The sequence below is a fragment of the Moschus berezovskii genome, chromosome 28 (assembly GCF_049115385.1).
Source record: "Moschus berezovskii isolate FMDL1 chromosome 28, NW_MosBer_1.0, whole genome shotgun sequence".
Lineage (NCBI taxonomy): Eukaryota > Metazoa > Chordata > Mammalia > Artiodactyla > Moschidae > Moschus > Moschus berezovskii.
The window spans coordinates 3,823,616-3,839,512 of NC_142487.1; the positions used below are offsets into that span (position 1 = coordinate 3,823,616).

The 15,897-nt window shown below is 34.8% G+C and overlaps 1 protein-coding gene across 5 annotated transcripts in view; it reads left to right on the plus strand.

Annotated features, from left to right (window-relative positions):
- Window positions 1-15,897, plus strand: part of ROCK1 (Rho associated coiled-coil containing protein kinase 1) — a 130,273-nt gene that overhangs the window by 68,275 nt on the left and 46,101 nt on the right. For all 5 annotated transcript variants that reach the window (XM_055417121.2, XM_055417122.2, XM_088833397.1 and 2 more), the window contains 3 exons: window positions 2,955-3,046; window positions 11,227-11,386; window positions 13,628-13,688. In XM_055417121.2, coding sequence (XP_055273096.1) covers window positions 2,955-3,046; window positions 11,227-11,386; window positions 13,628-13,688 — 313 coding nt within the window. The remainder of the gene's footprint in view (window positions 1-2,954; window positions 3,047-11,226; window positions 11,387-13,627; window positions 13,689-15,897) is intronic.

Below are 15,897 nucleotides of genomic sequence, written 5' to 3' on the forward strand. Positions count from 1 at the left end.
AGATTATTTTCTGATGACTAGATCAGATTATAATTTTTTTCATTGTTAAAATTTTAAGTATAAAGATGATAGTGTATTTTATTGAGTCTGGTTTTGTTGTTGTTCTTTTGGTCATGCTGCACAGCTTGTGGACTCTTAGTTCGCCAACCAGGGATTGAACCCAGGCAGTAAAAGGGAATTCCCTGAGGGTTTTATTTTATTTTTTTAGAGACATGTTAAAATCTCTAAAATTAGAATGCATCTTAAGATCAATGGCATGTACTAATTTAATTGAAGACTTTTTTTTTCCCTAGTGATAGAAAAATGATGATGTGTCTTCCAGTTGATGCCATTTAATATTGTATTGTGTAGTTGAAATTTGTTGAGAGGCTAGAACTTAAATGTTCTTGCCCCCAGCCAAAACAGGAAAAGTAAATACGTGAAGTGATTGATGTGGTAATTAGCTTGTTGTGGGAATCCTTTCACAGTGTATATGTATCAATATAAAATTGTCACATTGTAAGCTAAATATCTTAAAATTTTATTTGCCAGTTACACCTTGGTAAAGCTGGGGAAAAGATTTAATTATGTCTGGCATATACTTTTTGAAATTAAGGAAATAGTGCAGAGCTATACAAAAATAAAGTATTAGTATTTCCTACGTCCCTCCTTCATTAACATGGTCTTCTAGTTTCAACAAGCATTTTGTATAAATGTAAATGCACGTAAGCGTCTTAGAAACAGAAATGGCATATTATATATATATATATATCTCCTTGTCATTTACTTCTAAAATTTAAATACGAACCAGATGACTTACTAAGATTACATTTAGGGTTTAAGGTTGTATATGGTTAATGTAAGTACTAGAGGGGCTTTGTACCTTTAAATATGTTTTGGTTTCGGATTCACTTTAATTAAAGTTAATTTATCCTCCTTCAGTATGTCCTTTAGAACCTGAAACATGATAGTTTTTGAAATTTCTATATTTTAATATAAGCACTATATAAATGTAGTCTAATATAAAAACCATGCTGGAGTATAGAATTGAACAAGGTGCACGGCCTCTTCTCCGCTATGTCCTAGCCCTTTGTGGGGAGCAGACAAGCAGATGAGATACTTACTGTACAGAGATAGGTACTCTCAAGTATCATGTGCCAAAGAACATGGAGAGGTTCCCTAATCCAGTCTGAGAGAGTCAGTGAAAGTCATTAAAAGTGTCTCATTATTATCTAAAGCAGTTTATCTTTTAACACATGAAAAAGTTTGGGATTTTTGTTGTTTATAAGTGCTCTACTAAAGCACTCGGTGCTGAGTTCCTCTTTCCAGCTCAACTAAAGTCACATTTTAAAATGCTTTTTTTCTATGCCTACCGAACAGGCCAAGGATCAGTAGCTTGTCCCATTCAGTTCAGTTCAGTTGCTCAGTCGTGTCCGACTCTTTGTAACCCCATGAACTGCAGAATGCCAGGCCTCCCTGTCCATCACCAACTCCCAGAGTCCACCGAAACCTGTGTCCATTGAATTGGTGCTGCCATCCAACCATCTCATCCTCTGTCGTCCCCTTCTCTTCCTGCCTTCAATCTTTCCCAGCATCAGGGTCTTTTCCAGTGAGTCAGCTCTTCGCATCAAGTGGCCAAAGTATTGGAGTTTCAGCTTCAACATCAGTCCTTCCAATGAACACCCGGGACTGATCTCCTTTAGGATGCACTGGTTGGATCTCCTTGCAGTCCAAGAGACTCTTAAGAGTCTTCTCCAACACTACAATTCAAAAGCATCAATTCTTCGGCACTCAGCTTTCTTTATAGTCCAACTCTCACATCCATACATGACCACTGGGAAAACCATAGCCTTGATAAGATGGACTTTTGTGGACAAAGTAGTATCTCTGTTTTTTAATATGCTGTCTAGGTTGGTCACAACTTTGCTTCCAAGGAGTAAGCGTCTTTTAATTTCATGGTTGCAGTCAGCATCTGCAGTGATTTTGGAGCCCAGAAAAATAAAGTCAGCCACTGTGTCCACTGTTTCCCCATCTATTTCCCATGAAGTGATGGGACCAGATGCCATGATCTTTGTTTTCTGAATGTTGATCTTTAAGCCAACTTTTTCACTGTCCTCTTTCACTTTCATCAAGAGACTCTTTAGTTCTTCACTTTCTGCCATAAGGGTGGTGTCATCTGCATATCTGAGGTTACTGATACTTCTCCTGGCAATCTTGATTCCAGCTTGTGCGTTCTCCAGCCCAGCGTTTCTCATGATGTACTCTGCATATAAGTTAAATAAGCAAGGTGACAATATACAGCCTTGACGTACTCCTTTTCCTATTTGGAACCAGTCTGTTGTTCCATGTCTAGTTCTAACTGTTGCTTCCTGACCTGCATACAGGTTTCTCAAGAGGCAGGTCAGGTGGTCTGATATTCCCATCTCTTTCAGAATTTTCCACAGTTTATTGTGATCCACACAGTCAAAGGCTTTGGCATAGTCCATAAAGCTCTCAATTTTGTAGGAGGGTCAAGAATTAGTTGTCACTGGTGTTTGGTCAGAAATATTTACTAGAGGATAAAATGGAAATTTTATATTTAAAATATCTTTTGGAGTTTTTGTAAGCTGCTGGTGAGAAAGTTGTTGCCACAAATATGTTTACCACTGTAAAAAACCTATCAAGAATATTCGTTAGGCTAATGAAGCAAGGAAAGTGATTCATCTGGTTATTTGTTGTCAGTAGAAAAACCATGGAAGATCAATAAATCTATGGGGTTTTTTGGTGTGTGTGTGTGTTTCTTTAATACTCTCAGTCTTCAACTTATTTTTTATGTGTGCCCAAAATTATCATGATAGTTAACATAATTTCAGGGTGACATAGAATTGTATTTATCATCTTGCACAAACTTAGCATTATGCCCACAAGTAAATATGAATAGATAATAGTAATAAAATCTTAAATGATTAATGATTTTTCACCTTTTCTCTATTCAGAGAGGTGAGATTAGGGCGAAATGGTGTAGAAGAAATCAAACGACATCTCTTCTTCAAAAATGATCAGTGGGCTTGGGAAACACTTCGAGACAGTAAGTTGTTTTCTCTTGCATGTTACAGTGAATATTTGAAAGTAGTTCTGGTAAATAGTCTCTTGGAACTGCCTTCCTAAAATAAGTGTATATCTGATGAAAATCCAAAGCACACAAAATCTGATGAAAATCCAAAGCTATGTAAGTGTTGTAACCTAGTTAAAGGGAGACTGTTTGAAAATATTGGGGAAAATATACAGCTTCTTCTCTGATGTTCCATTCAGTATGCCAAGATGAAATGTTATATACATGTAATGGAGTTGGGCTCAGCAATCATAATGTGATACTTGATCTTTGTTGAATTTGCTTTGTATAGACTTCAGTATCTCATTATAGAGGAAGTCAGTAATTAAGAGGTAATATTTCTCATGAAAAAAGTTTATTCTCTTATTTTTGCTAAAACCTAAAGTATAAGGAGGTTCTATCAGAATTTAATTTGTGATAGCATGTAAGAAATTATGGTATTCTTGGTTCCGTCAGAATTGCAACTTGCAATAAAAATAAATAAAAATTTGTAGTATGTAGGAAGTTAATTTTCAGTCCATTTAGACTATTTCCCTGTTTTAAAAACAGTTGAGATTATGACAGTTCACAGAAAACCTTGTTTAACGTAGCTGAATCGAAATCATAATGGCACCAGAGGTTCCCATGATCTTTGTGGATTTGGGAGGCCAAGAATTCACCTTTCCCTTGCTGATGTCTCAGGAATTGTTCCCTTTTTCACTTAGCAGAGAAAGGATAGTGTATGTCAGCCCTTAACTTCCTGCTGCAGCATCAGCAATGGACCGTAAATATGAAATGAACTCAGCTGTTTTAGAAACAGTTACAAATTAGGTATTCGTCTTAAGATCTGCCTATCTAGTTGAGATTGCAAGAGATGATTCTTTTTAATTTTGAAGAAATAGATCATGTAGGTTTGCCAATATTAGTGAAATATCCTTGTTATATATCATATTGTGTTCACATACAGTACATATATTGTACTAAGCTATAAAACTGACTGCAGAGGGAAAAGGGGAAATAAAGTTTTCTGGAAATTAAGAAATGACACCACTGCAGATACTGACATTGCTGTCTGGAGAAGCTGCAGGAGCAGCATCACCTTGAGAGACTCTATTGACAGTTATAAGCTGGGAAATAAGGAACTTCTCCTCCTCATAAGTAAATGTGGCATGATTATTGTTTTCCTGTTGCAAGAGAAGCTTGCAAGACAGAGATAAGTAGAGGGAGATGATAAGTGGCTGCTTTGAAAAATTCTGTTTTTTATTCAAATTATGCTCTCAGTAAAGTTTCAGAAGGCTGGAAACATACGTTTACAATTGTAAATCAGAAAATTTAAAAGAGAACTGCAGAAACTACCATGTAATATCTTTCTGTTGCTTCTTTTTCAAAGTGAAGCTATGCATAAATAACTCCAGAGTAACCATACAATAATTCACTGTAAAAAGTAGGGAAGACATAATTCCTTTTGTGTATTGAAAGTTGGTATTAATTAGGAGAGGAGGCAGTCTAGTCAGCAAGCATTGACCACCTGCTGAATCCACTGAGCACAGCTCTATTGCAGACACTAGGAAAACAGCTCATAGCCTAGTGGAATTGAGGCATCCACAGCAGTGGCATTTTTTATATTATACTTCCTTACTATAACTGTTGATGGAAAAAGCAAGTAAGATGAATTGTGTCATTGATTTAAATCGAATGAACTGCATGTTTAAAGAATTTCTATAAATAGGTAGTGTTATCATTAGTATTGTTATCATTTCTGTATCTTTTCCAGATTTATATTTTTACCTATGGTTTTGCTTCAGTCTATTTAGACTTAATGTGCTTGAGCATTTTGAGAGCTTTCTAATCCTAATAATCCTGATCCTAATAGCTCCTATTTTGTGTTTACTGTAAAAAAAAAAAAAATTGAAGTCTGTAGGACTTACTGTTCTCTTCTTCCCTTTCTCTCTTCCTACCCCTTCTTAACTTCCCACCCCTAAAATACCAAGAATACTTCTATTCTGAACTGACCTCTCTGACCTGCCAAGATTTTAAAAATTATATAACAGTTATAGTTCTTTTTAATTTTCTTTTGCCTCTCTAATTTTCTTTGGCAAGATTTCTTGCTGTTTTGCAAATAATAGTTCTTTTGGTAGTTTTACCACTTACATGTCTGCAAGTTATAACGGCAGTCTTCACCGTCTGTTCCTTGGTCATGTGGGAGCAGGGTACAAATATAAAACAGCTTGATTTTTGGCAGAATTTCCACAAGCTTCCTGATCTTACTCACTCTTAATTTAGAGGCACAAAGTATTAAGACTGTAAAAATTACTTTTTCCACTCATTTGGGATAGAATTGAAGAAATGACAGATTAAAGACAAGAAATGAGAAGACCGAAATAGCTTTCTCCAGGTCACACTGCTAGCAGATGAGAACGTCAGGACTCAAGTCTCAGTCTCTTTGACTCCAGCATCTTTGATCTTGTGAAATACCATGTACCATTTAAAGATTTCTACTATTCAGTATTATATAGATTAGAAATGCAGGGGATTGGCACTTGTTCGCAGTTAAATTTTAGGGAAAACAAAATTATAACATTTATTACATATAATAACACATTATTAATAATGCTATCTTACATATGTGGTTACTTGAAAAACTTTGCCATTCATGATCTCATTTCAGATAAGATATTGCCATTACTTAATCCACCTTTTAGTTGATGGGAGACACTTACGGTTAACTGTGGTAACTGTCAAAACATGTGATGAGTTTTCAGTTTAGTTAAAAGCAAACAATTGTATGCACATATGTGCTACTTTAGGTTCTGTTTTTCCATCAGGTCTGGTTGTCTTCTCTTAGGATTTTATATTTTCATGAAAAAGATAATCAATGTGAGCTTCGTGGATAAAAAATTTAGGAGCTAGCAAGTTTTAGTGTCTTAGAAGTTTAGACTACCTCAACAGTATGTTGGGTTCTTTTTAAAAAAATAAACTTTAAGAAATATTTTTTTTATTGTCATAAGGATGAATATCTTAAAATTTACCATTGTAACAATTTTTAAGTACACAGTTCAGTAGCATTAAGCACCTTCAGATTGCTGTGTAACCACATCACCATCCATTTTCAGAACTTTTCTATCATCCCAACCAAACTAAGTCTCTGTAACACATTAAAGCTTAAATCTCCAATCTAGCCTTATCCCAACCTCCAGTGGCCACTGTTCTGCTTTATGAATTTGACTGTTCTTGCTTCTTCAAACAAGTGAATTCATACATTCTTTATCTTTTTGAGATTGACATTTCATTAGCTTGTCTTCAGGATTCATCCATATTATAGCCTGCATCAGAATTTCATTCCATTTTTAGGCTGAATAGTATTCCATTGTGTGTTTATACCACTTAAAAAAAAAATCCATTCTTCTATTGACTGATACTTCAGAATGCTTGTCTTTTTAGCTATGGTGAGTAATGTTTCTCTGGTCATTGGTATACAAGTATCTGTCAGAGTCATTGCTTTCCATTCTTTTGAGTTACTGTCAGAGTCATTGCTTTCTGTTCTTTTAATTTTTATGTATAGTGTAAGATAAGAATCCAACTTCATTCTTTTGCATATAGATATCCAGTTTTCCCAGCACCATTTGTTGAAATGACTGTCCTTTTTTCCTTGAATAGTGTTGGTACCCTTATCAAAAAGCATTTGAACATATAATGTGAGGGTTTAATCTCTGAACTCTCTGTTATACTCCATTAATCTGTATACCTGTCTTTATGCCAGTACTATACAGTTTGGATTGTGGTAGCTTTGTAGTAGCTTTTGAAATCAGAAAGTCTGAATCTTCCAACTTCGTTCTTCTTTTTCAAGATTGTTTTGATTACGGGCATACCTAGCTTTATTGTGCTTCACAGATAGCTTCAGTTTTTTACAAATTGAAGATCTGTGGCAACACTGTATGGTCAGATGATGGTTAGCATTTTTTAGGAGTAAAATATTTTTTGTTAAGGCCTTAATTTTAAATTAGGTTTTTAATTTTAACAGTTTTTAAAACATAATGCTGTTGTACACATAACAGACTACATTATAGTGTTGACATAACTTCTATACACACTGGGGAGCCAAAAAAAGTTATATGACTCACTTTATTGCACTGTTTGCTTTATTGCTCTGGTCTGAAGTGGAACTCACAATATTTGTAAGGTATGCCTGTATTTGGGATCCCTTGAGATTCCATATGACCTTTAGAATGGGTTTGTCCATTCCTGAAAAAAAAGACAGTGGAATTTTTAGAGCAATTACTGAATGTGTTTCTAGTTAGGCTGCCTTTTATTTTCTTTTCTTGCCTGTTTGCTTTGACTAGAACTTTCAGCATGTTGTTGAATAGCAGTAGTGAAATTGAACATCCTTCCTTGTCTTGTTCCTGATCATTAGGGGAAAGCTTTCAATCTTTCCCTGTTGCAGATGATGTGGGCTGTGGGTTTTTCAGTAGTGCCCTTTAATATATTGAGGAAGTTCCCTTCTATGCCTTGTTGACTGAGTATTTTTATCATGAAAGTGTGTTGGATTTTGTAAAATGCCATTTCTGTGTTATTTGAAATAATCATGTGGGTTTTTTCCTTAATGCTATTAATGTGATGTATTGCACTGATTAACTTTCATGTGGTAAGCCACTCTGGAATATATCCCACTTGATCATAGTTTATAACCTTCTTAATATGAGGCTACATTCAGTTAGTATTTTGTTAAAGATTTTTGCATCGGGGGATATTGGTTTGTGTTTTTTTCTTGTGGTGTCTTGGTTGGCTTTGGTGTCAGAGTAATTCTGGCTTGATAGGATGAGTTAGGAAATGTTTCATCCTCTTCTGTCTTTGGAAAATTGTGAGGATTGGCATTAATTCTTCTTTATGTGTTTGATGAAATTCAATTGTGAAACCATCTTGTCTTGGGCTTTTTGTTGAGACATTTTTTGTTATTGATTATATCTCTTACCATAGGTCTTTTCAAATTTTCTTTTACAAGTTTTGATAGTCTGTGTTTCTGGAATTTGTCATTTCATCTCAGTTATCTAATATGTTGGTGTACAACTGTCATAGTTTTTAAATTTCATCCCTTTTATTTGTAGAAGCTTGATAATTATGTCCCTACTTTAATTTCTGATTTTAGTTGTTCTCCTTTTTTCTTATTGAAGTAAAAGATTTGCAAATTTGATCGATCTTTTTAAAGAACCAATTATTTGTTAATTTTCATGGTTCATTTTCTGTTACGTATTTTATTTACTTGCATTTTGATCTGTATTTTTTCTTTCCTTCTTCTGGTTTTGGGTTGTTGATTTGAGATCCTTTTTTTATATAACATAGGCATTTACAAGTAAAGTGTTTCCCTAAGTATTGTTTTCACTGAATCCCATAAGTTTTGGTATGTTGTTTTCATTTTCATTCATCTCAAAGCGTTTTCTTTCTTTTTCATGTCTTCAGCTCATGGCTTAAGAGAATACTGTTTAATTTCCACATATTTGTGAATCTTGTAATTTTCCTTCTATTATTGACTTCTTGTTTCATTCCATTGTGGTTGGAGAAGGTGCTTTGTATAATTTCAGCCTCTTTAAATTTGCTGTATTTTGAACTAATATACAGTCTGTCCTGGAGAAGTCCCATGTGCACTTGAGAAAAATGTGTATTCTGCTATTGGTGTTGGGGTGTGCTTTATTCTTCTGTTGTATCTATTTGGTTTACAGTGTTAGTCAAGTCCTCCATTTTCTTACTTATCTTCTGTTTGGATTTTCTGCTCACTATTAAAAGTGGGTTATTCTATGGAGAATAGTGTGGAGATTCCTTGAAAAACTGGAAATAGAACTGCCATACGACCCAGCAGTCCCACTGCTGGGCATATACACTGAGGAAACTAGAATTGAAAGAGACACATGTACTCCAGTGTTCATTTAAGGCTGTTTTGACTCTGTTGAGCCTCTCAATTTTATTTTTATTGCATTAATATCTGGTATGTATTAGGTGCTTTCTTTTCTTTATGATTATTCTGCTTATCTTGCTAACTTCTTAAACTGGCTGTATACTTGTATACTCATTGCTTTTCCTTTTTATATAAAGTCTACTACATTTAAGGCCTCAGTGGATAATGTTTTCCATATCCCGTAGGTTTTAAGACTTTGTATTTTTGTTATCTTTCTTTAATGATGTTGTTTTTTAAATGCCATGTACTCAGTGAGTGATATAAACACTTTGTAAATTTCAGTTTTCTAATAAAAAATAAAAAAAAATAAAAGTGGGTTATTGAAGATACTCTTAGAACTGTTTCTTTTATGTCATTTATATGTGTATATGTGTACCTTTGGAACTGTTGTTGTATGCACATATGTTTATCATTGTTGTATCTTCTTCATAAATTGACCCTTTGATCAGTATACAATGTCTTCACCTCACACTGGTCAGAATGGCCATCATCAAAAAAAGTCTACAGATAACAAATGCTGGAAAGGATGTGGTCTCTACCCATCAGCAACATCCCTCCCCCAGTTGTGACAACAAAAATTATGCACCCAGACATTTCTGACATTCAGACATTGCTGAATATCTCTGAGGGGCCAAAATTGTCCCCAGTTGAGAACTTCAGACTTTGCTGAATATCCCTGAGGACCTAGACCTGTCCCTGATTGAGAACTACTGTTTTAAGGTTAAATTTGTGCTAAGAGGATGTACTACATAAGGAATGACAATCCTTTCTTCCACTCTTTCCACAAATTAGGCAGTTAATGTTGGGAAGCTCGAATCGTCTAGTTGGGCAGTTTTCTTGGCCATTAAGGAAAGAAAATGGTGGAAAAGCTCTTTTCCTGTTCACTGTTAGAATTGCAGCTTCTTTTGATTAAATCTGTTGTTTTGTTCCCAAATTTATCTGATAGGTCACTGTATCTGAGATGCACGACAATAGTTACTTCTTGCCTGGGATACCCAGATGATTTAGTAGAGCAATAATTCAAATTATGTGTGAAATTAAGATTGTAATGTCAGTTACTTCTGTTTGCTCTTCTTCATCTTTTTCTCTTAGGGAACATGAAATGACTGTATGTAAAATAATTATTGAATGTTTTGATGATAATATTTCAATGATGTTTTATTATACTCCTGTATCTTTAGACTGGAAAATGTTTTTCCAAAAATTTATTTTAGATGTACCTTCTGTAGTGTATTTAAGCTCCAAAAAAAGACAGTGGTAGTACTAGTTTCATATGATAATTTCTGTCATGAAGATTTGCATTGTCACATATAGTTTTATTTTAAGTGTATGTGGGTCTTATTTCCCATCAAGTTTAGAACTCCTGAAGAAGATTCTTTGTTGAGGTTTTGTATCCCTGCTGTCTTTTCCCAACAGCCATTTTATAAGACTTACCTGAGTTGTCCCCTAATCACTTATTTCAAGGAAGGTAACTATTAGTAGTCTGAAAATATAATTCAGAATACTTCGCTCCTATTCAGTATATCATAATAATAACCAATAATGGAAAAGAATCTGGAAAAAAACCAAAAATACACACACACACACACACACATAAGTGAATCACTTAGCTTTACACCTGAAACACAATATTGTAAATCAACATTAATTGGGAAGAAAAAAAAAAACTTTGCTCTTATAGAGCTATCGAGCAGGTGAGGAGGGGACTATTGATTATCTAGATTCTAGATAAATAAAAATATTTCAGTAACAAATTATTAACTATACCCAAGACTGCTAAGAGAGGTGACTGATTTCTAGTTTGTTGTAGAGCAGATTAACAAGTGAAATACTGTATATGAAGCTAACCAACTTTAAGTGCAATTTGTTTTGCCCTATAGTTTCTGAACAGTCTTTTCTGTAGTCCTAATTGCTTTTGCACATCTTATACTACAGTGTATTTTAAAACAAACCTTAATAATACTTGACTTGTAATACTCAAATTAAACTTGAGGTATATATGATAATTATAATTATTTTTGAAAATAATTGATTTACAGAATTATATAATCAGTGATCTGTAGCTGCTGATCAATAATCCTGGTAAAGCTTATTGTAATAGAATTCAGCCCATTTAGAAATTGTGGTTCACAAGTTATTTATATGTAGGAAATCATTAGTAGTTAGTGCAAAATCATTGCTTCACTTGATATTATATTTGAAATGAAGCTAATTTTGTTTCTGATTTTAGCTGTAGCACCAGTCGTACCTGATTTAAGTAGTGACATAGACACAAGTAACTTTGATGACTTGGAAGAAGATAAAGGAGATGAAGAAACATTCCCTATACCTAAAGCTTTTGTTGGCAATCAACTACCTTTTGTAGGATTTACATATTATAGCAATCGTAGGTAAGTATGCTACACATTGGTTTTGGGAGTAGGCACTGATTTTGTTGTAGTCATATTATTTTCTTAGGGATGTCTAAAATTCACGTTAGAACATTTAAAGTAGATTTAATGGTGTATAAAAAGATATATTAATATGTCACATTCACCAATTAATTATATTTCCAGGATTTCATATTTAGTATCTTTCAAACTCATCCATGCTCAGGATATTGTTTTTCAGAAATTCTTTGCTGAATAACTTAATGTTTCTTCACATTACAGCTTAGGTCAAGAGATTCTGTTACTATTGATATTTTGCTTAATCCTGTTACCCAAAGACTTCTGGATTTATAATGCATTTTTAAACAGTATGTAGTCTTCTAGCATTATCATCGCTATATTGATGTTAAAAAAGGCCTATAGTTTTCAACTCTTCAAAAATTAAGAGATTCCTCCCTAAAACTTTTCAGTGAATTCACCATATTTTACATTATAAGGCGTTGTGACCTTAGGCAAATAGCTTTGATCTTTTATACCTTCATTTCCTCAAAAATAGGGATGATGGGGATAATAATTGGGTCTCAGGGTTGTGGTAGGGGCTAAATAAATCAAAACACAGTACAACACTTAGAGCAGTGCTCTGCATGGCATTAGCACTCAGTGTTATCATTATCATTAGTATGAGCTAATGTTAGTTTTAGCCTTTTCTAGTAGACTTCAGATACAAGTTAAACATTTCACATTATGTTTATATGCTGGGCATTCATTCAACAGACACATTTGACAGTCTACTCTTTGTCAGGTATAAGGATTAATAAGATACAGAGTCTTGTCTTGAGATGTTCATATCCTAGTGAGGAAATGGATAAGTTGTACAATGTAGGTTGGCTAATGCTACACAACAGAAATCTAAATAAAATGCTACACCAGTATATAAAAGTGAATTGAACTGTATGGCAGCATCAACTGGGTATGTCAAATCTGCTTGATCAATTTATTTTAGAATATGTACTTCTAGTCAAATTATACTCCATTTAAATGGTAGTAGACATTTGAATTTCTTGGAGTAATGATTAAATTTGAGGTTATTATATAGCTTACTTTCTTTTAAAGTGAAACATCTTTTCATTGTAGTCAAAACTTTTAATAAGAGGTTAATTCAGGTCAAGTTTAGAAAACAGGAATTCAGTTTAGTCCTGCGTTATGAAATTTCTCCAGTAATCCAACTATAGTGATAGTGATAGTGAAGTCACTCAGTCGTGTCTGACTCTTTGTGACCCCATGGACTGGGGCCTACCAGTCTGTAGCCTACCAGGCTCCTCCATCCATGGGATTCTCCAGGCAAGAATACTGGAGTGGGTTTCCATTTCCTTCTCCAGGGAATCCAACTATAAGGCAATAATTTCGTTCTTTTGATACTAGAATACTTGCTCTGTATCATCAGTCAAGTAGGTAATAGTTGAGTTTTGATCCCTAGAAAAAGACAGTATTTTAATCTCTTTTCCCTTCCTAATACTCTATGACTATAATATTGGAACTATTTTATATTGAAATGCACAAAGACCCTGTAAAGTGGTATGTTTGTTCCAACATTCTTTCTTTTTTTCTCTTTTAAAAATTTTATATTTTTATCAATTATTCTCTGTCTTGAATGTTCTAAAACACTCAAGATGTTGATATAAACAACCCCCCTAAGTGTTTTCAGATTTTCTATAGTAGAGTTCAGCAGTTAATTACTTTTTCTACACAAAGGTAATCTTGAATTAAATAATCATTACATACACACATGCACTATTTGTATTACATTATCATACATTAGATTATGGTCTGTGATTTTTCCTTGTATTCATGTCTCATGAAAGTGAAAATGAAGTTGCTCAATCATGTCCAACTCTTTGTGACCCCATGGACTGTATGTAGCCCACCAGGCTCCTTTGTCCATGGGATTCTCCAGGCAAGAATACTGGGGTGGGTTGCCATTTCCTTCTCCAGGGGATCTTCCTGGTCAGGGTTTCAACCCAGGTCTCCCTCATTGCAGGCAGACTGAGCCATCAGGATAGACCACTTCAGACCTAACTGTTGGTTTTACTTAATATACATGTTATTTCTGTGTTATGTTTGTAAAAATAAAGAATTAAGAACCTGCACTCAATTTTTAAAAGCAGAGTAAGTTCAAAAAATAGGCATATAGTATTTGTTACTGGTTGCTACTTGATATTAAAGACTGTTTTGTTTTCTTTTAAAAACTATTTTTCTTCCCAGATACTTATCTTCAGCAAATCCTAACGATAACAGAACTAGCTCTAATGTGGATAAAAGCTTGGTAGGTATTTTCTTATTTTTATTTTTTTAAAAGCTGTCTTGTGGATAATGTATTTTGTATGCATGATACTAATATATATATTGCTTCCGAATGTGTAGTTAGTGAGCCTGATTTTTTTTAATTTGGCCGTGCCAAGTCTTAGTTGTAACATGTAAACTCTTGGGATCTAGTTCTTTGACCAGGCATCGAACCAGGGCCCTTTGCCTTGGGAACTCAGAATCTTGAACACTGGACCACCAGGGAAGTCCCTAGCCTAAATTTTTATAGCATTTTTTTACCTACTGTCTCCTCTCCTGTTTGATTTTTTGCCTGAATATCAAATGGGATATTATATGTGGAAGCAGTTAATACACTACATGTTGCTACACAGGTTGACAGAGGTGGTCTTTTTAATCTTTGGAATTAGGAATTTATGATAAATCAGTGCATCAGGTAGGATCTTAGCAGGGAAACAGATGGCACATTCAGAAGGTTTAAATGAGAGGTTTTTTTGTGTGTGATAAAATTTATGTAACACAAAATTTACCGTTTTATTAACACCATTTCAGTTCCCTCACATTGTTATGCAGTCATCACCACCATCGTCTCAAGAACTTTTTCTTCATCCCACACTAAAACTTTGTACCCATTAAAGTCTGCATTCCACTCTCCCTCCAGCCCCTGATAACTGCTGTCTTTACTTTCAGTCTCTGTGAATTTGACTATTCTAGTGAAATCATACAATATTTGACCTTTTGTGGTTGGCTTATTTTACTTAATGTCCTCAAGGCTCAAGCATGTTGTAGATGTATCCGAATTTCATTCCTTTTTAAGGCTTAATATATTCTGTTATATCTATATACCACATTTTGTTTGTTCGTGAAGAGAGTTTAATGAAGGGACTGTAAATGGTGTTATGAGCAGGATCACAGGGAGCAATCAATAAAGGGTGTAAAGCAGCCATTGATTGACAGCAGTGGGAAGCCATTGCCCCTAGTCTGAAGGACAAGGGAGAGACAAATCTTGCTCCCACGTTTCAGAGAGAATGTGTAGAATCAGGAAAGAGGAGCATAGAACATAGAACACTGCCAAAGCCACAATAAGGCAAGAGGAGAGTGAGGAGAGTGGATATTTCATTTCTCCCAACTGATCTCCAGCCAGTGGCACCTGTAGGCTGAAACCAACTTTAAAATCATGGAACAGAAGAGCCCACGTAATGCAGTCTGTAAATTTCATGACCAGGAAGGCAGAGGATGGGTCTTCGAGGCTGAAAGAGAGAGGTGGCCTGTGGAGGGTAACTGGTACAGTGAGTATCATCTCGTTTGACCCTGGACAGTGAATGACTGTGGGAAGTAAATGCTAGAGACGTGAGTTCGTTTCATTGTGAGAGTAGTTCGTAAGAACGCGGATTTAAAGAATGCTTACTTGCTTGTGTTTGAGGAGGTCCTTTCGGGTTAACTGGAGATTTTCTCAGATATACCAGAAATAAACCTGGCCGTCCTTAGACCAGTCTTTGAACTCTCTGTGTGCTGCAGCCTGTATTTTTAGTTGAGACGAGGAATAGGCAGCGTTCATTTTTAAACGCTGATAAAATTCTTCTGTTTCTCCTTCATATGTTTACTCTTATATTCGAGAGAGCATATGGTGGGAAGGGGAAGTGAGAAAAAGGGGAATGAACTGGGTGGGTACCTGTTAGCTATTATGTGTTTTTCTCTTTTAAATTCCCATCCCAGTAAAGCTATTTGCCAAGTTATATAGCTAACCAGGACTCAGAAATCTTCAAAATTAAAAATTTGATCTGGAGAAGGTGAAAATAAGGAGCTGTTATAACTCCACTCTCACTGTATTACTTATCTGTAAGTATAGAGGTACATTAGGACTTAAAAAAAAAATTCAATGGCAGCGTGTTTTTTTTGGGTTGATCTTGTTCAGTGGTGATTGCCATAAGTTTCTGTCAGTGGCTCCTATCTTTCTCTCTGTTTAAGATCAGAGGGGAAGAAGAAAACGTTTGTCTACCTACTATTTCTGTTAACCTAGAACTAAGTATAAAAGTCAACAAATTTAATTTTCAACTCTTCTCTGAAATCCTTCTAGCAGAGATGCTTGTGAACAGTTTTGCAGTTGCCAAATATGATGAATATTTTTCATTTCATATCTTATTTTTTCTTTTTTGTTGCATTTGACACTGAGCAGTCCTTCCTCCTTAGAACTCTAAGAACTCTCATATTCT